This window comes from Castor canadensis, chromosome X (assembly GCF_047511655.1).
Source record: "Castor canadensis chromosome X, mCasCan1.hap1v2, whole genome shotgun sequence".
NCBI lineage: Eukaryota > Metazoa > Chordata > Mammalia > Rodentia > Castoridae > Castor > Castor canadensis.
This window is the reverse complement of record NC_133405.1, coordinates 99,679,907-99,704,326: the sequence shown is the minus strand read 5'-3', so window position 1 is coordinate 99,704,326 and position 24,420 is coordinate 99,679,907. Positions and strand designations below refer to the sequence as shown.

The 24,420-nt window shown below is 45.0% G+C and overlaps 3 protein-coding genes across 8 annotated transcripts in view; 1 reads left to right on the top strand and 2 right to left on the bottom strand.

Annotated features, from left to right (window-relative positions):
- Nucleotides 1–6,914: 6,914 nt before the first annotated feature.
- Nucleotides 6,915–9,164, bottom strand: Ndufb11 (NADH:ubiquinone oxidoreductase subunit B11). The gene is made up of 3 exons (XM_020186552.2): nt 8,672–9,164; nt 7,315–7,445; nt 6,915–7,140 (listed from the first exon to the last, which is right to left on the bottom strand). Exons 1-3 carry the CDS (start codon nt 8,876–8,878, stop codon nt 7,014–7,016), a joined length of 465 nt encoding a protein of 154 aa, XP_020042141.1. The 5' UTR covers nt 8,879–9,164; the 3' UTR covers nt 6,915–7,013.
- Nucleotides 9,165–9,360: 196 nt separating this feature from the next.
- Rbm10 (RNA binding motif protein 10) overlaps nt 9,361–24,420 on the top strand; it is a 33,810-nt gene continuing 18,750 nt past the window's right edge. For 4 of the 6 annotated variants that reach the window (XM_074064027.1, XM_074064026.1, XM_074064023.1 and 1 more), the window contains exons 1-2: nt 9,370–9,710; nt 11,569–11,710. In XM_074064027.1, the coding sequence (XP_073920128.1) occupies nt 9,641–9,710; nt 11,569–11,710 (212 nt within the window). In that variant the 5' untranslated portion in view covers nt 9,370–9,640. Of the gene's footprint in view, nt 9,711–11,568; nt 11,711–24,420 lie in introns of all 6 variants that reach the window. The other 2 variants (XM_074064024.1, XM_074064025.1) reach the window with 2 other exon arrangements.
- LOC109699786 (histone H3.3A-like) lies at nt 20,922–21,743 on the bottom strand. Its single transcript, XM_020184641.2, has one exon. It carries the CDS (start codon nt 21,633–21,635, stop codon nt 21,225–21,227), a length of 411 nt encoding a protein of 136 aa, XP_020040230.1. The 5' UTR covers nt 21,636–21,743; the 3' UTR covers nt 20,922–21,224.

Genomic DNA, 24,420 nt, shown 5'->3' with positions numbered 1-24,420 from the left:
AGGATCAGATCCCAAACTGATTCTCTGAGCTCATTTTTTTTTTCAAAAACAAAAGCTTCCCCAAAGAAGGCACTTTGTGTGTGTGTGTGTGTGTGTGTGTGTGTGTGTGTGTGTGTGTGTTTAAATATATTTAAATTTGATGAATCAAATCCCTGTACAGGATCAGATCCCAAACTGATTCTCTGAGCTCATTTTTTTTTTCAAAAACAAAAGCTTCCCCAAAGAAGGCACTTTTTAAGGCCGAGTAGAATTTTTTGGAAAAGGGAGAAAGCGGATTCTGGCTAAGACAGTGGTGGCCCCAAGAGGTCACTGTGACTTGAGAATCTTGGCGGAAACAGAGGGTGGGAAGTGCTACGGTTAACATTTAGGTGGAATCTCCTACTTTGGAAAGGTTGCAAGGGTTGTAGCACTTTTTTGGGGGGGGTACTGGGATTTTAACTCAGGGCCTCACAATTGCTAGGCAGGAGCTCTACTACTTGAGTCACTCCTCCAGCAGTGCTGGGTATTTTCGAGATAGGGTCTGGAGAATGATTTGCCCGAGTTGACCTCAAAATTCGATCCTCCTGATCTCTGCCTCCTGAATAGCTAGGATTACAGGTGTGAACCACAGATGCACTTTTTTTCATTTTCTCTTATTTTCACTTGGTTTTTATCTTATAACTTTAATTTTGCTATTTTGTTATATTTTTTCATGTTTTTTAAAAATTTTTTAAATTAAATTTCACCAGGTGCTGGTGGCTCACATCTATAATCCTATCTACTTGGGAGGCTGAGATAGGCAGAATCAAGATTCGAGGACAGCTTGGGCAGATAGTTCACATGACCCCATCTCCAAAAGAACTAGAGAAAAATGGACTGGAGGTGTGGCTCACATGGTAGAGCTCCTGTCTTGCAAGTGTAAAACCCTGAGTTCAAACCCCAGTCTCTCCAAAAGGAAAAAAAAAACGATTGCCTCTGGCTTTTTAAATTAAAATTCCAAGAAAATTTGTTCATTCCTCTGGTGTTAATAGGTGTGAGGGCATAAATTTATGATACTTTGGACCTATTTATAATCTATGGAATATTGTTAATTCATTGATTATGAAAAGCCTCACAACAGAAAGGTCTGGTATGGGATATTTTGTAACTATTACTAATTATTAATAACAACTAATGAAATAAGATAGGAACTGATAAGACATTCAATTAAGTGCTGTGTTATTTTGTATTGAGATGTATACCAGAATTATTCATTATCCATTACGTTGAAATGTGATTCTCTTGCGCTTTAGACTTTATTTTTTTATATTATTATTGTACTGGGGCACATTGTGACATTCACCAAAGTTCCTAAAATAGGTCGTAGGTGAGCTCACTCCCTCCATCCATATCATTCTCCTTTGTCTCGCCCACTCCCCTCCTTTTTCTTTATCTCCTAGCCAGTTTGTGAGAAATTTTTCACAGAGAGGCTTCAATGTCTGCCTATTTTTTTGGAGGGGGGAATGTGCTTGGGGGTGGAACTTAGGCCTTTACACCTGTTAGACCTGCTACTGAGGGCTGGCGATGAATACTCAAGGTACAGTACCTGCCTAGCAAGCTCAAGGCCCTGAGTTCAAACCCCAGTACTGCCAAAAAAAAAATATTACCTGCCATTGAGCCACACAGACTCCCAGCCTTTGACTCACATTATTGACTGCTTATACGTATCTGGAACCATTCTAAATGCCTTTCATGTGTTACCTAATCCTCACAAACAAGCACCTTTGTTATCCTGATAGATGTGGGAACATCTTTAAGCTGCAGGGCTGCTATATACCTTCCCAGGTTCCACATCCCCCTCTCAATAAAGTCGTCTTGGCTTGTAAAAGGCTTGTGATTTAAGTATATGTCAAAAAACATTACTGGGTGCTATTTTTAGCTGGGAGGAGGTGGACGGGAAAGGGGAAGGGAGAGTAATGGAAAGGGTTGAACAGACCAAAGTAAAGCACACCCACAGTGGGCATACATTGAGAAACCCTTTCAACATTCACTTAATATTAAAAATGAAAGACACGACTGTAAAATAGGTACAGTGGGAGGGTGGGTGCTAGTGGGAGGGGGGAGGATGAATGAAGGAGATGAAGATGAGGGTATATGGTTGATGGACTTCATATACTTATATGAAATAGAACAAAGATACTTCTTGCAATTGCCTTAAGTGGGTCAGGAAGGGGGCCGAGGGGAGAGATAATGGGGGCGATCTAACCAATGTACAATATATGTCTAATTGGAATTGTCACTATGAATCCCCCCGTACAACCAATATATCCTAATGAAAAATTAGTAATAAAAAATTTTAGCTAGAGTGGCCAGAGAGAAGGCCTCACAAAAACGTGACATTTCAGGACTGGGGGCACTGAAAAAAACAGCTGAGAGAAGACCTCAGGGACCTTGCAGCTTTTCTGACCACCCCTGCTAAAGCTCTGCCTGGCTGTTGTTTTCAAACGTTGTCCCCAATACCAGATCCCAAATCTCATAGTAATGACTGCAAGGGTTCCAAAACCACCTTCCATCTCTGGTCTACAATCTGAGGATTCCCCAAACCATAGTTTCCATGATTCCTTCCTCCCTCCCTCCCTCCTTCCTTCCCTCCCTTCCTTCCTCCCTTTTCTTATTCCCTCCCTTCCTTCCTTCCTCCCTTTCTTCCTTCCCTCCATCCCTTCTTCCCTTCCATCCTTCCCTTCCTTCCTTCCTCTCCCTCCCTCCTTCCTTCCTTCCTCCCTTCCCTCCCTCCCTTCCTTGCTTCTCTCCTTCCTTCCCTCCTTCCTTCTTTCCTTCCTTTTGGTGGTACCAGGTATGGGGGTTGAACTCAGGGCCTTTTACTTGCTAGGCAGGTGCTCTGTCACTTGAGCCACTCCACCAGCCCTGTTTGCATTGGTTATTTTTAGGTAGGGTTTTGTCACCAGCAACATGGCCAGACAGTAGTTAGAAAAATGTACACCAGGAGCCTGGTGGCTCACATCTGTAATCCCAGCACTCAGGAGGCTGAGGCAGGAGGACTGTGAGTTCAAGACTAGCCTGAGTTCCATAGCAAGACCCTACCTCAAAAAATAAAAAAGCCCACTGGGCCTAAGGGGCCAGGGAATTGTATGATGAAACTGTAGGGAAAGGAAGCAGAAATTGTTGACATTAGACCTGTATTGGCTGTAGTTAAGAGGGCAGGACACAGAGAAGCGGGCAAAGTCCTGGGCTTGGAGGTTAATTCATAAAGAGAAGTTTGGTGCTTCTTGGGTGGTTGGTTCTAATGCGGGACTCGATGTCACCTTGATGGGTAATCTTAAGCCAGCACAGAGGACAGGCGTGTGGGGAGGATTTCTTCTTTCTTTGATGATACAGCTCAAAGCTATTTGTTAAAATACCTTTCTCTTCTCTTTCCTCCTTCCATTCTCTGGCCTGTAACTTAATTTAGGACATCTTGGAATTCTTCTCTTATTGCTTACATCCCTATAAACTCCTTGAGGACAAAGACTGTCTTAGTTTGGGTCCTTCCAGAAGCAGGCCCTGAGATAAGAATTAAAGTCAAGTAGTTTATTTAGGAATTAATCCCAGGAAGCTCCTGCAGGGCACTGGGGAAGTGAGACAGGAAGAGAAGGCAGCTGATGAAGCAGAATGTTTTGTTGTTGTTTTTGCGGTACTGGGGTTTGAACTCAGGGTCTACACCTTGAGCCATTCCACCAGCCCTTTTATGTATGGGAATTTTTGAGACAGGGTCTCTCAAACTATTTGCCAGGGGCTGGCTTCGAATGATGATCCTCCTGATCTCTGCCTTCTGAGTAGCTAGGATTACAGGCGTGAGCCACCAGTACCTGGCCAAGAAGACTACTTTCATTTGCCTGTTTTTCAGTACTGGGGATCGCACCCAGGGCCTTGCTCCTGCTAGGCAAGTACTCTACCACTTGAGCCATGACCCCAGCCCAAGAAGGCTATTTTCAATGTGACAAGAACAAAATGCTCAGGGCCAGCCTGGAAGACTGTCCACTAGGAAGTTGTCTTGCAGTCAAGCTTTCTACTGGAGCAGAGGAGAAGAATTTTTGCCATTGCTAAAAACATGGAGGCGATGGTGGACAAGTGTGTGTGCACATTTTAATTCCAGTGTGGCTGAGCCACAATGAGGAAGGGGAGGTGGTATTACTGCAGTCAGAACAGAGGGGCCAGGGCATGGATTTTCAAATTTAGTTCAAGTGCAGCCTCTGGTTAGGCCAGAATGGAGGTTTCTCCAGAGTCTGAGAGCCAGGCATGATGGCTCACACATATAATCCTAGCTACACAGGAGGCAGAGACCAGGAGGATATTGGTTTAAGGCTACCCCAAGGAAAAAGGTAGCAAGATCCCATCTAAATCAGTAAGCCAGGTTATTGGCACACACCCGTTATCCCAGCTAGGTGGGAGGCTGTAGGTAGGAGGATCACAGAGGCCCGGGCCCTGGGCAAAAATGAGAGACCCTATCCAAAAAATAAAGTAAAAAAGGGTTGGTGATGTGGCTCAAGTGGTAGAGCGCCTGCCCTGAGTTCAAGCCTGAGTGCTTGATAAGGCAGAGCTTGGGGGAATGGGAAGCACTCAGGGGTCAGTAAGCCTGAAGCAGATGTCATCTACACAATCGGCAATCCCAAATGTTTAGGGTTGGCTGCAGGTGTGGCTCAAGTGGTAGAGTGCCTGCTCTGTAAGCATGAGGCCCTGAGTTCAAATCTCAGCCCCCCCCAAAAAAAAGAGCAAGACCAAATGTTTAGGGTTTTTTTTATTTTTTTATTTTTAGTGGGACTGGGGTTTGAATTCAGGGCTTAAATATTTGCAAAGCATGTCCTCTCTTGGTTGAGCCACACCTCCAGCCCATTTTGCTCTGGTTACTTTGGAGATGGGGTCTCAGGACCTATTTGCCTAGGGCTGGTCTCAAACTATGATCCTCCAGATCTCAGCCTCCCAAGTAGCTAGGATTATAGGCATGAGCCACTGGTGCCCAGCTAATGATACCAAGTGTTTATCCAGCACACATTGTGCCTACTGCTGCTATGAGCAGAAGGCACCTGAACACCTGCCCCTTTGGTGGGGGTGAGTAGCGTGGTATGTTCTCTGGGCTTTGGCTGAGGGTTATATAGAGGCATTCATCCAACATGATTAGGTGTTTGGTGGTTGAGCTAACATGCCCCCTTCACTTCCATAGGCCCAGCAACTGCAGGGTGGAAGGTAGAATGCGCTCCCTTTGCACGGAGTATTCTCTGCTTTGGGGCCTACCCTCAAATTGGGAGACTGGCCCCACAAGGCAGCACTTAGGGTGACATGTGTCACTTATAGGAAGGTTCATGGGGAAATGGCTCCTGCCTCAGCCACACATAAGCAGACTGGGGCTCCTTCCAGCTCAGCAGCTAGGGGCAGGGCATCACCTCGGGTGGTGGGTGCAGGAAAGAGAGGGAGAAAGACAAAGGAAGGCTGGTGGAGTGGCTCAAGTGGTAGAGCACCTGCCTAGCAAACATGAGGCCCTGAGTTCAAGCCCCAGTGCCGCCAAAAAAAAAGAGGAAAAGACAAAGGAGTCAGCCTATCACCAGAAAGAAGGCGAGAGAAGGAAGATTCCTTGCTTGAGAAAGAAGCAGACACACGTGCACACAGAGACATGTCTTTTTTTCTTTTTTTTTTGTGGTGCTGATGATGAAACTTAGGACCTAGTGTATGCCAGGCAAGCACTCTACCTCTGAACTGGAACCCCATCCCTGAGATGTGTATCTCTAGTTAGAGACCACCCATAGTTGGGGTGGCAGGGAGTACAAAAGCATCCAGACTCAGCAAGACACAAGCCAGAGGCAGAAGCCCCAAAGCCCAGAGAGAAGTAGACAAGGCAGAGGTAGGGTGATCCCCCATCCAAGGCAATGGAAAAGCCTTGCTCTTATCTACTACCCTCAATCTTTTTTTTTTCTTTTATTTCTATGTGCATACTACCCTCAGTCTTTGCTTGCCCCAATCACCTTCAATTATAGGAAGGTCCCCAAGTGGTAGCTTGTTTCTAAAGACGGCTGCCACCAATTTCTTCCCATCTATTGCCCCTCCATCAGGGGGAGGCATGAGCCACCCTCTAAGAAGCCCAGGCTATTTTGCTGGAGAGAAGACTGAAGCACCTGAGAGCTCAGTTGAGCTTCAGATGACTCAAGCCCTACACACAGACACACACACACACAAACACACACAGACACACAGACACACACACACACACACGGCTGAAGCAGCACTCCTATCTCCACACACAGACACACAGACACACAGACACACACACACACACACGGCTGAAGCAGCACTCCTATCTCCACACACAGACACACACACAGACACACACAGACACACACACGGCTGAAGCAGCACTCCTATCTCCACACACAGACAGACAGACAGACACACACACACACACACACACACACACACGGCTAAAGCAGCACTCCTATCTCCACACACAGACACACACGGCTGAAGCAGCACTCCTATCTACACACACACACACACACACACACACACACACGGCTGAAGCAGCACTCCTATCTACACACACACACACACACACACACACACGGCTGAAGCAGCACTCCTATTTACACACACACGGCTGAAGCAGCACTCCTATCTACACACACACACACACACACACACACACACACACGGCTGAAGCAGCACTCCTATCTCCACATCAGCCTCCTAACAAAAGCAACCACACACACACACACACACACACACACACACACACACACACACACAGCACTATCTCCACATCAGCCTCCTAACAAAAGCAACCACACACACACACACACACACACACACACACACACACACACACACACACACACACACACACACACACGGCTGAAGCAGCACTCCTATCTCCACATCAGCCTCCTAACAAAAGCAACAGTAGCCAGTCATACTTCCAAGTGTTTTAATTAGGTGCTCTGAGGAGCAGGCACAACAGCAGGCAGAGGTGTGTTGGGGGGGGTGCCTCTTGAGCAACATTCTGCAATTGCTCAGTCCTCATCCTCCGACAGCTGGACCTTGCTGGGGTCAAAGTAGTTGGATTCCATGATGGGGAGGCCATTGGCCTCTCGGTATTTCACGAGCCTCTCAGCTTCACGGCGGGCCCACTCACGCATCCTGGAGACATCAGTGGTGGGGGCAGACATCAGGGAGTGTCACTGGACACCAGTCCCCTACCTCAGCACCCTACTCCCCTCCAGTGCAGGGACAGGATTATGGACAGAGACCCCTTCAACCTCCACCCCTGCCTCCACCCCTTGCCCACTCCACCCTCTTAGACACCCCCTGTACCCATAGTCAGGCAGATAAGCCACAAAGGTGGTGCCAAAGACCAGGACGATGGAGAAGCCAAAGAAGAAGACAACCCGCATGTTCCAGGCATCCACAGCAGGGTCCTCGTCGTAACCATGAGCATCTGGATTCTGTGGAGAAGGAGAGGTCAGTTAGGTCTTCTGCTGTTCCACAAAGTGCTATGCTGGTCCTGCACAACCTGGTTTCCAATCTCCCCATAGATCCATCTCTCCTCCCTCACTAAATGCCTCTTCCTAGTCTTAGGACATGTGAAGTTCCTTCCCACCTCAGGGCCTTTGCACTTGCTGTTCCTTCTGCCTAGACAATCTTTCTCCCAGATCTAATCACAGCTGGATCCGTCTTCACCTCCTCATTCAAGGTTTTGGCTTCATGGCCAAATGAAAAATTGGCGTCACCAATTCTTTTAGGAGGAATTCCCTAGTCATCTGTCTATTAAGGGGGACCATAGAAAATCACTATTTATATAGGTCAACAGTGATTGAATATTAGCAACTTCCTATGCCTCGACCTAATGAAACAGCCCCCTACGTCCATCCACTTGTCCTATACCATCCTATATATCCAAGCTCCACAACCAGAAGCTAATGTTGACAAAGTGCCAGGCCTTTTCAAACATACAAACCTCACAATCTACCAGTGAGGTAGAAGGTGGCAATAATAAATATCTTCTAATGCTGAGTACTTTCAAAGTGCCAGCTGCTGTTATGAGCATTCTGATTCACTGAATCATGTACGAGGCAGGTGTATTTTAGACATCCATTTACTCTTCCCATTTTACAAAGAAACTGAGGCACCAAGAGGTTAAGCTACTTGCCCAAGGCAACCCAGGTCGTCTGACTCGTGTCTCTACTATTAATACAGCACAGGAGACCTGGTAGCCCTAAGTTCAAATACTGGTTCCCCCACGTACTCAGTTATGTGAACTTGAGCAAACAACTTAATATCTGTGTTTCCGTTTCATCTGTATTGGTAATAATAATACTGCTTACCTCAAAATCGGGTTGTTTTGAGGGCTAGATGAGTTAATACATATTAAGTGTTTAGAACAGAAACTGGGACCGAAGAAGTTTATATCAATGCTAAGTATTATCATGATTGTATTGCTGCTAATGCGTTTTGAGCGCTGCCCACTTTAGTTTTGATTTCTGTCTGTAAATTACGCCGATCCCACCTCTGGCCATGGACCGAAAGTATGAGGGCGCAAAAGCAAGAAAACAAACAAGGCAAAAGATTCGCCAGCTACGCAATCCTCAACAGACTAAGAACGTCCTCTACGACGCCCCGTCCGCTGGTAGCCAATTGACCCCTCCGGCGTCCCGTCCCCCCTCCCTCTCACCTTCTTATAGAGATTTTCGTCCTCGGGTTCTGGGTCCTCCTGCCAACGTATGGTCGGTTCTGGCTGCCGCTTTCCCGCCATAGCGGAAGGGGCGACTACAGCCCTGGAGGAGCCGGATTCCCATCGAACGCGGGCGGCCGGGAGTCCTCGTGCCGTCGTAGCCGCCCAAAGACGGCGAGCACACAAACCTAACAGCCCGGCCGCCATGACAGACTGCTGCAGGGTCTCGGGGGCGGAGACGGAAATGCGACTGTGCGCAGCTGCAGTTGACCCCAGCGCGATTATTGTCGCTCCGCCTTCACCTCACGAAATAGATCCCGGGTCCGAGTTTATTTTCCATTGGGGCGGGGTACGGAGCAGCCTTCTTTTCCACCCTTGTCATGGCCCCAGGGGACCAGCCATTCTCTTATCCTCCCGGTCAGCCTGAGAAAGTTCGTCTTGATAGGTCTACTCATTTCCTTGATGGGAAGAAAGCAATGACATCTGGGATGTCATTTCCCTTTAGGGAAAGAGGTGGAGCTTCCGCTTGTCTTTCAACTTCAAAAGGAAGGCAGGCTTCTAAAAAGCGGGCCTTGCAGAATTGGCCAATAGCTACTCTTTTTTGGGACTTGCGGGGCGTTCTCACGGGGTGTAGGGAGGTGGCATATGGTTGCCAATCAGAGGAGGCCAGGGCTGGCCTCGGCGGGAGGCGACCAATAGACGAGGCTGGCCAGAGCGCGCTCCCTTAGTAGGTGGATGGTGGTCGAAGCACCGGCTCCCTTCTCCTCGTCGCCATTTTGTGCTGGTGATTGCGGCCGGCTGGGAGTAGGCGGCATTGAGTTTCTCTGGGAGGGCAGGTCCTTGGGAGGGCAGCGCGCTTGGCGCTTCCCCCCTTTCCTCCTTCCTCCTTTCTGCCCTCGGACTTGATTGTTGTGCGCACGGCCCCGGCTGAGCTGGGAGTTTCGGAGGAGGTGGCGGCGGGCCGAGGTGATGCCTGGGAGCCCTCCCTTGACAGCCCGGGCCGAGAAGGTGAGCGCCGACGCTGGTCGTGGGGGCGGAGGTAAGGGGCCGGGGCGGGGGGGGGTGCATATGAGAGGCGCGAGGGCGGACTGCGGGCCGGGGGTTCGTGCGGAGTGGAGGGATGCATGCATGGTCCGAACCCGGGAGGGGGTGTCTTTTTTTTTTTACCCCCTTGTGAAAGCAGTAAGCGCGTGCGCGATTGGGACATGGGATGGGTGCACGCGGGTTGGGGGAAGGGAGGGACGGGTGGGAGTGGGTTAGGGTAGCTTTCTGTGTTTGCTACACCGAACTTTATCCTTGAGAAAGCGCGTGTTTGCGACTTTGGTTTTTGTCCTTAGGGTAGGAGTGTACTGGCGCTCTGGGTTACTTTGATACTTAGGTATCCACCGGGAAATGTTCTGTGGCTCTTGTCCGGATTCGTGGGGGCGGGGGACGGTGGATGCGGAGAGAGAGAGTGCTCTGGTCCTTATCTTTAGGGTTTCTGTCTAGGCTCTGGTCCTTGTCCATTAAGGGGGCTGTCTTATTGCTGGCCCTAACTCATTTGGTGAGTGCGACGAAGGTGGTGGTGCAGGGAATGTGTGTGTGACTTTTGCCCCTTCTGGGGAATTCGTTTCTGTGACACTGATGCATATGGATGAAAGGCGGCTCAGTGTTTGATTTCGACCCTTTATTGTGAGTTCTTTCTGTGAGTGTGGCTCGTAGGTATTTGAGGCTGGCGTCCGTAACTTTGGCTCCTATCCGTGTTGTGTGGATGACAGTGCGCGACTCTGAACCTCTTGTCATAGTCTGTTGAGGGTTTGGTGCCTGGCTCTCAGCCTAGAGCTCCTAACTTTTACCCATCCGGGAGCAGATATCTTTGGTTCCCCTTGGCTTGAAGAGGAAGAGAAAATTGGGGTGTGTGTGTGTGCAGGGAGGAAAGGTGTGGTGGCAACACAGTGTTGGGCAGGTGCTCTAACCGCCTGGCTATACCTGGTTCCTATTCAGAGGGCGGGGCCTGAAGATTCTGGGATAGTTATGACCGCTGGCTGGGTCACATAGCTGTCAGGACTTCCTTAATTCTCACGGCAGCCCTGAGAGTTGAAGTGACTGCCTCTCCATCTCAGCAGAGAGCAGTGTTTTGGAACAGCCTGGGAAAAGGGCTCCTTTTGCTTCTGGAAAACTTAGCCTCAGAGCCCTGGGGAGAGAGCCACCTTGGGACCTGGCTGCACATCAGGGCTGAGCCAGTTGCTGTGTAAGGGCCAGAACAGTTTTGGCCAGGAGCCCAGGGAGGTGGCAGCTGTCTCGTTGCCAAGTTAGCCCCTTCACACACACCCTCAAGAGCCTTTCATGGTCTCTGGCTCCCTGGGGGAAGGGCAGCCAGCATCTTGATGGGAGGATAAAAATGGTACCTTGGGCCAGTGGAAGAAGCCTGGTGAGGGCCTGGGGCTCCCATTGTTGTTGAGTTTTTTATTGTGGTGTTTTTGTCATGCTGGGGTTGGAACCCAGGGCCTTACACATGGTAGACAAGTGCTGTACCACTGAGCTACACCCCTGGCCAGTTGTTGTGAGGTAGTCTCTCTATGGCTAATGTGCCTAATTCAGGCAGATCATCCAACACTGGGAACCGCCCCCCCCACACACACACAAGCAGCTCCAGGCTTGACCTTGGCTACCAGTTCTCTCTGCAAGATGCTCCCTGTCTGATAAAGGCTTTGCTGCTTCCTAGGGTAGTAGGCTCTATCCTAGTGCATGTGGGAAAAGGAAGGGGCAGGCCAAGTAGGGGCTGCCTTCCTAATCAGAATCACAGGAGCAGTAGGAGGTGGAAAACAATGTCCCTGGGCTAAGGGACAGCAGAGAGCCTTGAAAGTGAGGGTCTCTCAAAGAGGCTCTCTCTTAATCCTTTTCTTCCTTCTCCCCAGAGTCCCTGCAGGAGGCATCACCCAGGCTGGCAGATCATGGTGGCAGCGGCAGGGGTGGCTGGGAAGTGAAACGGAGCCAGCGGCTGAGGAGGGGCCCCAGCAGCCCCCGTAGGTCCTATCAGGACATGGAGTATGAAAGACGGTGAGTTATTCACTCCTACCCTCCCTGTCACCCTAGGCCAGTCCCTGTATGAGAACCGATCCAGGAGAGTGCTAGAAGGGAGCTTTTGGGCAGAGGAAATGGCACAGCAGATGGGTAGCTTCTTTTCAGCACATGTGTTTGGTGCCTGTTGTGAGCCAGGACCTGTGCTAGAAGCTGGGAGTGCAGTGAAGAATGAGACAGAAGGTTGTAGGTCCCTTTTGTGAGACCTGCTTGGTACTCAGCTCTCACAAGGGCAACCACACAGTTTACAGGTGACTACAAAACAGCTTGACAAGTACTATTGTTGGATATGAGGGTGGGAAGAGCTCAAAGAAAGGGAGAAATCAAGGATGAGACCCAGGTTTACAGCTTGGGTGACCTGGCTGTTGGTGCCATTCACCAAGGTGGAGGCAGCCACTGGAGGAGGAGGAGGAGGAGGAGGAGGAGGAGGAGGAAAGGCAGAGAGCAGGGCTGAAGCTGGGAACTTGAGGGCTGGGTAGCACCTTCGGAGTCAGGAATTTGTGGGAAACTCCAAGGACAGGGTGGGTTACACTTGGCGTGACACTTGTCTTGGGATACTTTTTTTTTTCTTTTTTTGAGACCGGGTCTCACTATGTAGCCCAAACTGACTTCAAGCTCACTAACACACCCTGGCTGGCCTTGAACTCCTGGGATTGAACATCCTCCTGAGCCTCCTATGTGCTGGGATTATAGATGTGTACCACCATGCCCAGTACATATAGGGTTTTTTGCTTTGAGATGGGGCATTTTTTTATGTTGTTTTGTTTTTGGTAGTACTAGGGTTTAAACTCAAGGCTTCACACTTGCTAGGCAGGTGCTCTACTGCTTGAGCCACACCTCCAGCCTAAGATGTGGTCTTGATTTGTTGTCCCAGGTAGCTAGGACTGAAGGCGCACACCACTGCACGTGGCTTACATAGTTCTTTTTTCAACTCTGGTACTGAATAAGAATGAAACAGTTGGGCCAGATGCAGTGGCTCATGTCTATAATCCTAGCTACTCGAGAGATAGAGATTAGGAAGATTGTGGTTCAAAGTCAGCCCGGGAAAATAGTTAGACCCTATCTCAAAAATGTCCAACCCAAAAAAACAGGATTGGCAAAGTGGCTCAAGTGGTAGAGTGCATGCCTAGCAAGTGTGAAGCCCTGAGTTCAAACCCCAATGTTACCCCCTCCCAAAAAAAAAAAGGGAAAAAGATGACATAGTTGGGACCCTGGGTAAAACAGAGATCCTAGATAAGAGTTCACCACCATCCTGGTGGATCACCACCCCAGGTGATTCTGAAGCAAGTGATCTGTCCAGGGCATTTTTTTTAATAGTACTGGGGTTTGAACTCAGGGCCTACATCTTGAGCCAATCCACAAGCCCTTTTTTTGTGATGGGTTCTTTTGACATGGGGTCTTTCAAACTATTTGCCCAGGCTGGCTTTGAACCACGATCCTCCTGATCTCTGCCTCCTGAGTAGCTAGGATAACAGTCAGGAACCACTGGCACCCAGCTTGTCTAGGACATTTTAAGAGTGCCTAAGAAAGCATACCTAACTCTCCCAGAAAGCCTCTAGTAAGAGTCAATAAATGTGTAAAATGTTTGGGATAAAAGTAAGTTTAGAAATGTCTTACAAAGAGTTTCTCCTGGGGGCGCCCTTGGTTCACACCTGTAATCCTAGCTACTCAGGAGACTGAGATTGGGAGGATCACGGTTTGAGACCAGTCCAGGCAAATAGTTCACAAGATTTTATCTCCAAAATAACCAAAGCAAAATGGACTGGAGGTGTGGCTCAAGCAGTAGAGTGCCTACTTTGCAAGCACAAAGCCTTGACTTCAAAACCCCAGTCCAACAAACCAAACAAACAAAAAAGTTTCTCCTACCACCACTCCTGTTTTGTTTTGGGGTTTTTTGTTTGTTTATTTTGGTGATGCTAGGGTTTGAACTTAGAGCTTTGCACTTGCTAGGCAAGTGCTCTACCACTTGAGCCACACCTCCAGCCCAACTACACCTTTTTTAAATGTGGAATTATATTATTTTGTTTTCTGAGAAGTGAACCTAAGTTAGAGATAGAATTTAGCATTGTTCAGTCTTGGCCTTCTTTTTAAAATGTCTTTTGGGGCTTGGGCGCATGGCTCAAGTAGTAGAGCATCTGCCTAGCAAGTGTGACGACCCTGAGTTCAACCCCCAGTACTACCAAAAAAAAAGGGGGGGGGGCATATGATTTTGGGCTGTATTCACTGGAAGTACTCTGGCTTTTTCTGAGCTTGAAGAGTGACATCCTTGCCTCAGATATTGTGACAAAGCCACTGACTTACTTTTGGCTTCTAAAGGATCTGAAGTGCAGAGGTTTGAGTTAATCACACTTTCCAGTTCGAGGTAGGTTTCTATCATAGGTCAGCCAGCACAAGACCTCTCTTGCCGTGTTTATTTTTTTCCTTTTTATTCCCAATTCCCACCTCTGTGGGCAGCAGCTCTGTTGCACTAGATATGTGTCTTTCTAAAATAGGTGGTGTTGTTGCAAGTGTCTGTTTTCAATTTGCAGGAACGGCATAGTGCTACAGGCAAATTGCTACGGTCCTCCTTCTGTTTCCTGAACTTCCTATTACTCAGGCTGTATTTTTAAGCTTACTCTGTGTTGCCATGTGTATATTAATGTTGTGTTTCTAATTACTTGCCAGGGGCACCATGGGGTGTGCCAGCTGCAATTTACTTAAAGATTCCCCCAAGGACAGATACCTGTTTCTAATTTTGATGTGCTAAAATCATTGCTTTTTTTTGCCTTATAATTTGTGCCCTCAGAATTCTTTTCTTTTCCTACTCCAGATCACAAAGATTCTTTCACTTCGTAGTTTTACCTTTTGCATTCAGGTCTTTTAAATCCATTTAGAATCTACTTTTGAGTATCATATAAGGTTAAGGTAGGTTCTGGTTATATTTTCCTTTACACAGTGGGCAGTTTGCCCAGTACCACCTCCTGTATTGCCCATTCTTTCTGTATTGATCTGTGGTACCTCAAGTTCCCTCATGGTTGTGGATCCATCTTGGGTGATCCAATTTGTTTCTTTGGTCTATTTGCTTGTTTTTGTGCCAGAACCTTACTGTTTTCATTTTTAGGCTTTAGTCTTAATAGTTCCCTCTTTGCTCTGATTTTTTAAAGTTGACTTAGCCATTTAAGGAGCTTTATTCTATATAAAAATTTATTGAGGGGCTAGGGGTATAGCTCAGTGGTAGAGTGTGATTAGCATGCATGAGGCCATAGGTTCAACCCCCTCCAACCCCCCTGCCCCCCCAAATTTTATTGGTTCTCTCAAAAATACTCAACAAGAATTTTGGTGAGATTGCATTGAATTTCTATATTTTGGGGGGAAATTGGCATCTTTTTAAGTTGCCATCACATCCAAAGACCTGTTACAGAGAATGTTTTTAAATCTGTTTAAAGGGTGTAGAAATCTGAATAAATTAAAATAGGTTTTTCCTCTAATTTGTTTAAGTAATCTTTTACTTTGTTAAAGTAATCCCTAAATACTTTAATAGTTTTTGTTGACATTTAAGAAGAATTTCTCTACTGAGTGGCCTGAATGCTGAGTCCTCTATTTCTGGCTTTAGCTGAGAACAGGAGAAACAATGTGAACAGATGATAGGGCTTGTTAATTTCTACCCCTCCCCCAATCTTTTCTTTCTTTTTGGAGGCACTGGGGTGTGAACTCAGGGCCTGGTGCTTGCTAGGCAGGAGCTCTACCACTTGAGCCACGCCCCCAGCTTTATTATGTTTTTGAGGTAGGGTCTCTCTAACTTGCGATTCTCCTGAGTAGCTGGAATTATAGGTGTGTACTATTACTCCCAGACCCATTCCCTCCATTATTTGAGCATGGAAAAGTCTTAGCCCCCTTTTTGTGAAGACCTGTCAACACTTTTTGGATAACTTGTATAGAATGCCCGTTTGGAGAAATGATGATGTTTTCCTGAAACATCAGAGTTTGCCCTTTATTATTTCCCCTTTTTCTCTCTCAAGCCTGAACATGAGGATTAAGGGCAAGAAGTGGGGGGATATGAAAATTTTATGAGGTCTAAAATAAAACAAATTTCCATGCTTGCTGGGTGCTGGTGGCTCAGGCCTGTAATCCTAGCTACTCAGGAGGCATAGATCAGGAGGATTGAGGTTCGAAGTCAACCCAGGCATTTGTAAGATCCTACCTAGAAAATACCCAACACAAAAAAGTGCTGGCAGAGTGGCTCAAGTGGTAGAGCACCTGCCCAGCAAGCGCGAGACCGTGAGTTCAAACCCCAGTGCCACCAAAAAAAAAAAAAATTCCATGCTGGTATTTTCTGGGGGTAGAAGAAAGCTGTGGACTTCTTAAGCTATCCCTGCTCTACTCTGTTGTTATTTCTAATAGTTCACTTCATTCTGATAGTCTTCTTGAGCAGTTGGGCATGTTGAATGCAAATCCACCCTGTCACTTCTGATTTCTTTTTCTCCACTGTAGCACTGTCTAGTACTTTTAGTACACTGAAATAGTACCAGAGATTCTGGATGTCCAAATTAAGTTCATTTCGGCTGGTTACAATGCAAATCCAGTGAATTACTGTCTTAAATGAGATAGTTGAACTTTCCCACAAAGACAGTCAGCAGTGCTGATAGGCAGTCTCTTCTGTGTAGCCATGGTACTCTGGGAACATGGAGAAGGAAGGGGAGGAAAAGAGCATTCATTCACTTTGTAAGAATATGTCTTGGAATTTTTATGTAATATTTTTTATTTACTTGCTATTTGCCAGAATTTAGCATGTGGTCTTTATTGTACATAGCCATATTTTTGCCCAGTTAAATTCTTTGATTAAGAAAATTAGCCATTGAGCTGGTGGAGTGGCTCAAGTGGTACAGCGCCTGCCTAGTAAGCATGTGGCTTACACCTGTAAACCCAGCTACTTGGGCTGTGGGGAGGATCAAGGTTTGAGGCCAGCCCAGGCAAATTGTTTGTGAGACACCATTTCCAAAATAACCAGAGCAAAATGACTGGAGGTGTTACCCAAGAGGTAGAGCACCTTCTTTGCAAGTGGGAAGCCCTGAGTTCAAACCCCAGTCTCACCAAAAAAAAAAAAAAAGAAAAGAAAATTGAGGGGTGCAGATACACTCAGAGGTAGAGTGTGCGCATAAAGCCATGAGTTCAGTCCTTAGCACCAGAAATGAGAGAATATTGGGGACCAGATATTTCCCTGGTCTTAAAGGGAACGTGTCCAAAGTTGCTCTGGTAAGTATGACATACACAGTAAGTGTTTAGAATTAGCCTTAATGATTTAATTTTGTAAAATAAGAATTTTTTTAACCTAGTTTGATTCTAGTACATAACAGATTAAAATCTCTTGCTTATAAAAGCTTGGAAGTAGTCTAAGGCACCCGGAGACAGACATACCTAGACATTTCAAAGTTAATAGCTTCTGACTAGTACATTTATTGATTCAGATAGTGAAAATCTTTAGTTTTTTATTCAGCAGGAAGCAAGCATAATTTGTTTAAAATTCTCTTTGCTCATTGAAGGACCAAAAAAGGACTGTTTAGTCATTATATGAAGGCTTTGCTTTTTTATTCCCTCTGTTAGTAAGTTTAAAACTGTATCTAAGGAACCAACTCTTACAAAATCCTGGAGGATGTTGGTAATAATGCTGATAATTTCAGCGAAATTAATCAAGTACCTATTGATTTTAAAATGTATTTTATTCTGTAGTTTGGTATCTTGCCACAGAAAATACTAGCCCAAACTAATAGAAAAGTGCAATATTTACCATATTTTGACTTTTTTTTTTTTTTTTGGCAGTACGGGGGTTTGAACTCAGGGCCTACACCTTGAGCTATTCCGCCAGCCCTTTTTTGCATTGGATTTTTTCAAGATAAGGTCTTGTGAACTATTTGCTGGAGCTGGCTTTGAATTGCAGTCCTCCTGATCTCTGACTACTAAGTAGCTAGGATTATAGGTGTGAGCCACCAGCACCCAGTTTATGGTTAAGTTTTAATCTGCTGTGAAAAGTTTTTTCTGAGCTATATGCACCCTATTTTAATGGTTTTTTCTTAGTGTGGACTTACAAACTTACTACAGGTATCCTGAGCCAGGAATACAGTCAGCTTTTAGGCCAGTTTGATACTGCTATTCTTAATTCTTTTATGAGTGTAGGACTTCACATGTTATATCAGTGGGGCTGTGCTGTCTGTGAATTTAGTAAATTTATCATTTTCTTCAGACTTGAAGAACAGTGATAAATAAAGCTTAGCATCATGGGATGTTAATGTACATCTTAAGGACTGAAATTTTTATAAATCAATTGTGGATTATTAAATGATTTTCTAGTATAAAACTGCAAGAACAAAAGTAAGTTCTCTGGCTAAAAAAGAATCTAGCCTTTAAAAAAATCAAGAAAATTCTCGAATCTTAGTTTGCAAAGGTTGGCCATAGGACTGGAGGTGTAGTTCAGTGGCAGAGCACTTGCCTATCATTCATGAGGTCCTGGGTTTGATCCCAAGCACTGCCAGAAAAAAAAAAATCATAAGTGAGTACCAAACTATAATTATGTGCTTTTTTCTCTTTTTGCCCATTAATTTTACAAATTGCATTAAATTACATTCTTGGCATTCTCAAGTTATGTCCTACTTATTTGTGGGATGTATCTGTTTATTTATATTTTGAAAAATTTCAGGCTGAGGCAGGAGGATCACAAATTCAAGGCCAGTCAGTGCTACATAAAAGGTTCCAGACCATCCTGGCTACATAGCAAGATCCTGTCTCAAAAAAACCAAAAAAGAAAAAAGAAAGCCAAGTATGGTGGCGCATGCTTGTAATCCCACTTACTTGAGAGGCAGAGGCAGGAGGATCACAAGTTTGAGCCCCGCCCAGGCAAAGTTAGCATTTAGACCCTGTCTCAAAAACAAAAGTGCTGGGGCTATAACTGAAGTGGTAGACTAGCACTAGCATGCACAAGGCCCTTGGCCTAATCCTTAGTGCCACAAAAAAAGAAAAGAAAAAAGGACAAAAGAAAAAAATTTCAAATTTATAGAAAAGGTTTAAGGAAAAAAACATGAACTCCCATGTGTTCTCTACCCAGAATCATTAATTGTAAATACTTTGCTATATTCGCTTTATCACTCTATATGTACACACGCACGCACACACACCATGTATTTTTGAAGGGGGAAGTACTGGAGTTTGAACTCAGGGCCTCAAACTAGGCAGATGCTCTACCACTTGATCCACTCCACCAGCCCACATGTTTTTCCTGAAACATTTGAGTTAGTGCAGACATGACTCTTTAAGCCTGGCTGCATGTGTGTCCTGAGAACAAGGACTCTATTCCATAACCACAGTATACTAACCAATATCATGAACTTTGTCATAAAATACTTCTATTTTATGTAAAGCTCATATTCTTATGTCAGTAAGTATCTCAATAATTTCCTTTATAGCTGCTGTTCCCCAGTCTAGGATCCAATCCAAGTTCAAGCATTGCAGGCCAGGTGTGATGGTTTATGCCTGTAATCCCAATCATTTGGAGGCAGAGGCAGGAGGATCTCAAGTTTGAGGCCAGCCTGGGCTACATAGCAAAGATCCTCTCTCAAAAATAAAACAATAAGATCAGTCATTGCATTGAACTATTTTGTATTTTTAGTCTCCCTTAATCTGGAAGTTATTCAGTCTTTTTTTGTCTTTTATGACCTTGGCATGTTTTAAGGTCAGTTGCTTTGTAGACTGTTTCTCAAATTGGGTTTTTCCGGTGCTTACTAGGAAATTTTGGGCAAGGTCTGGTGGAGTGACTCAAGGTGTAGGCTCCAGTATCGCAAAAAAAAAAGAAAGAAAGAAAAATCAAGGTAGCTTCGTGGCATAAATTGGGACTTTTGCTATTTCTCTCCTTGTTGGGGAAATTTCTGTAAGAATTATTTTTACCTTGCAAACTTGATAGAAATCACTTTTTAAAGCATCAGAGCCTAAGTTTGCTTTTGCAGTGCTGAGGGTGGAACCCCGGGTTGGGCATGCTAGGCAAGCTTACTGCCGATGAGCAGTAAGCCCTAGGTTTGTGGTGGGGTTGTTTTTGTTTTTGGAAGGCTGGCCTCAAACTCATGATCCTCCTACTCAGCCTCCTGAATGCTAGTATAATAGGTGTGTGCTACCACAACTGGCTGTGTATGGGGTTTTGATTGTCTTTTTTGTCTCTTTTGCTAATTTTGGCATTTTATATTTTTCCAGAAATATATTCATTTTGTGGAGGTCCTCATGTGTTGTGATTCAGTCTAGATTCCTAGAATTATATTATAAAAGAAGACTGCCTTTGGAAGGTGTTTATTCAAAGTATTCTGTGGCCAATTAAAAATATCCTTTACTATCTAAATATGTTGTCTTTCCTTAATTTAGATAGGAAGAGTTCATACCTAAATTTGTTTGGTTTGGATCCTGGGTATCAGTTTAAGATTTCATCTAAGAATTTAGGAGGCTGGGAATATAGCTCAGTAGAAGAGTGCTTGCATATCAGGTGTGAGTCCTGGGTTTGATCCCTAGCACTGCAATAAACAAGTAAGTAAATACATAAAAATATGCTGGATACCAGTGCCTCATGTGTGTAATCCTAGCTACTTGGGAGGCTGCAGTTTGAGGCCAGTCCAGGCAAATAGTTTGAGAGACCCCATCTCAAAATAACCAGAGCAAAATGGGCTGGAGGTGTGGTTCAAGCAGTAGAGCGCCTGCTTTGCAATGAAAAGCCCTGAGCTGAAACCCCAGTCCCACCAGAAAACCTTTATTCATACTGACTCAGTTCATGAAATTCTGATGGTGAGGGAAATATATATATACATACATAAAATAAGCAAATATGGAGAAAACATTGAATACAAACCCTTAAAAATACTCATACCTCTTGACAGTGATTTCTTGTGTGGGCATTTATACAGAAACAATTTGGGTTCCAAGCTGAGCTCATGAAAACAGGGAGTTTATTTTGTTCACAGCAGTATTTCCAGTCCTAGAACAGTGCCTGACTTATAACAAATGTTACATTAGTATTTGTCACATGAATAAATGAAAAAAATTATAGAAAATTAAAAACTGGTTGAAATGTCTTAAAGGATATTTTCTCCATTTGTTACTTTATGATGTTTTCCCAATATTTGTTTTTTTTTTTTTTTTTTCCGTCAATAAGAAATTTACTTATTTTAATGCTGGCATCATCCAGAAAAATTTAACAGGTTTATTTATAATTGTTATAAAGTTGAACTGCTGAAACTTGTTCACTGAAACATTTGACTTGCATTAATGCTTTACATCCCTGCATTTATATTAAAAATCCACACACAAATGAAAATGGAAAAACTGCCAATATCTGATTTCTGTCCCCTATTTTTCCACTTGCAATCATATACTTAGGTACCTTTTGACCCCATGGGAAAAAAAGATCTAACATTCAGAACTACCAGTAACAGGAAGAAGAGAAAAAACAATTGTTTAAAGAATGAAATGTTTCCCACCCTGGTGGTTCTTAAGCACGCTCTCCACGTACGCGGCGTGCTAGCTGGATGTCTTTTGGCATAATTGTCACACGTTTGGCATGGATAGCACACAGGTTGGTATCTTCAAAAAGGCCAACCAGATAGGCCTCACTTGCCTCCTGCAAAGCACCAATAGCTGCACTCTGGAAGCGCAGATCTGTTTTGAACTCCTGAGCAATTTCTCCCACCAGACGTTGGAAGGGGAGTTTGAGAATCAGAAGTTCAGTGGACTTCTGATAGCGTCTAATTTCACGGAGTGCCACAGTACCAGGCCTGTAACGATGAGGTTTCTTCACCCCTCCGGTAGAGGGCGCGCTCTTGCGAGTGGCTTTTGTAGCCAGTTGTTTCCTGGGCGCTTTACCACTGGTGGATTCGCGGGCGGTCTGCTTAGTACGAGCCATGGCACAGAGCTCTCCTTACTTAACCCCCTTCTCCTTCGGCTGGAGCTCAGCGAGCGAGAGGCAGCGCTGGCGTTAGAGAGCGGCGGCGGCACGGGGGCGGCTGCAAACACAATTCCCAATATTTGTAAACACAGCAAAGTTGAAAAAATTTTACAGTGGATACTATCTACCCATCCACTAGATCCTGCCATTTTACTGTACGTCTACTGCACTCATTTTATCTCATTTATTTCTCTAAGTTTTTTAGGGTTTGTATTTTTTTTAGTGAAAGTAACAGTAAAGTTTATTTGGAAAGAAATTTAGTATAACAGGATAAAAGTGGGAAGAAACGGAGGAAAAAGGAGAAGCATTTCCTGCTCCTCATGCAGGAAATGGGAATAAAGACTCCCAAGTTTAGGGTTTTTGTTTTTTTACACTTTAGATATTTTTAACTGTTACATAAAGTCAGATTTATCCATGTTTTCTTTTGTGACTCTTGGGTTTTATCTTAGGAAAAAATCCCATTTTTTCCCCCAGCAGTACTGGGTTTTGAACTCAGGGCCTCACGCTTGCTAGGCAAGCGCTTTACCACTTGAGCCACTCTGCCAGCCCTTTTTGTGTTGGGTATTTTTCAGATAGGGTCTTAAGCTATTTGCCCCAGCTGGCTTTGAACCTCGATCTTCCTTATCTTTGCCTTCCAAGTAGCTAGATTACAGGTGAGAGCCACCAGCACCCAGCAGCATTTCCCATTCTTGAAGTGATAACATTTTTTTCTTTTGTTTTCTTCTTGATGTATTTTATGGTTTCTATTTGGGATTTAAATTTCTGATCCATCAGAAATTTATTTGGTATAAGAAGTGAGGTAGAGCTGGATGTAGTGATATACATCTGTAATTTTAGCACTTAGGAGGCAGAGTCAGGAGGATAATGAGATACATATAGTGAGACTCTGTTGCCCTCTGCCCTGCCGGCCCCACAAAAAAAATGAGGTAGTCCCATTGCTTGTCGTGCTGAGGCAAGAGGACCCCTTGAGCAAAGAGTTTGAGACAAGCCTGGGCAATGTAGTGAGACTCCGTCTGAAACGAAAAAAAAAAGCTGGGCATCCACGGCTCATGCTTGTAATCCTAGCTACTTGGGAGGATGAGATGGGGAAGATCTCTGTTCAAGGCCAGCCCAGGCAAAAAGTTTGTAAGACCCTATCTCAACCAATAGCTGGGCACAGTGATATGCACCTGTCATCCCAAGCTACATGAGGGGCTGGGATTGGGAGGATCAATGTTCCAGGCCAGCCTGGGTAAAATTAGTGAGACCCCCATTACAACAGAAAAAAGCTGGGCATGGTGGCATGTGCCCATCATCTCAGTGACGGTGGGAGGTATAAAATGGGAGGAGCATGGTCTGGGCTGGCCTGGACAAAAATCGAGACCCCATCTCCAAAATAACCAGAGCAAAAAGGGCTGGAGGTAGAGCATCTGACTAGCAAGTGCAAAGCTCTGAATTTAAGCCCCAGGACTGCCCCTCCAAAAAAAATGAAGTGAGGTAGATAGACAACTTCACTTAGAAAGTGAAGGGAGCCAGGCACTGGTGGCTCACACCTGTAATCCTAGCTACTAAGGAGGCACAGATCAGGAGGATCGTAATTCGAAGCCAGCCGAGGCAAATAGTCCGAGGGGCCCTATCTAGAAAATACCCATCACAAAAAAGGGTGGAGTGGCTCAAGGTGCAGGCCCTGAGTTCAAACTTCAGTACTGCAAAACAACCACCACCACAAAAAAAGACAGCAAAGGAAAAAATGGAGCCCAGCAAAAATGTGTCATGACAGTATCCATGATAGCAGACAAATTGACCTTGATACTGAACTAGCTCTGATAGAATAACTTTCTTGCTCGAGATGGACCTGTGTGCTGGATGCCCATGGCTCATGCCTGTAATCCTGGCTACTCAAGAGGCCAACATCAAGAGGATCGAGGTTCAAAGCCAGCCCAGGCAAATAGTGGCGAAACCCTATCTTGAAAAAACCCATCACAAAAATAAGGCTGGTGGAATGGCTCAAGGTATAGGCCCTGAGTTCAAACCCCAGTACCCCCCCCCAAAAAAAAAAAAGAAGAAAAAGAAAGTGAAGTGGGTCAGCACATTTGTAGAGGACCGTGTAAATATTTTTGTTATTGCAGACAGTATAGTTTCTAATGTAACTACTCATATGAAAGCAGGCACCGACCATGTGTAAATGAATGGGTAGAGCTATATTCCAATAAAACCTTATTTAAAGCAGCTAGATTTGGCCTGCTGGCTACAATTTGCCAATCCCTAGGCCAGGTAGTTATTACCACTATTATTTGTTGACTAATCCATTTTTCCTTGTTAATTTGAAATACAACCTTTAGCTTCACTAAATTTCCTTGTATTTTGTTATATGCTATAGACTCTTAGGCTCTTATTCTATTTTGCTGATCTTTGCACTCACTTTTTAATTGATCTACCTTTATAATATGTTTTAATATTTGCTTGAGCTCTTCTTCCCTTGCTAATCTTTTTTAGCAGAATTTCCCTGATTCTTTTAAGTTGTTTCTTGCCCTTTTTTATTTTTTTGGTGGGCCTGGGGTTTGTTATTTATTTTTTAATGTATTGAGATTTTAACCTAGGACTTCATGCTTGCAAAGCAGGTGCTCTATTACTTACTTAAGCCATACTTCCAGTCCATTTTACTGTGATTATTTTAGAGACAGACTTGAGAACTATTTGCCTGGGCTGGCCTCAAACCACAGTCCTCCCATTCTCAGCCTCCCAAGTAGTTAGGATTACAGGT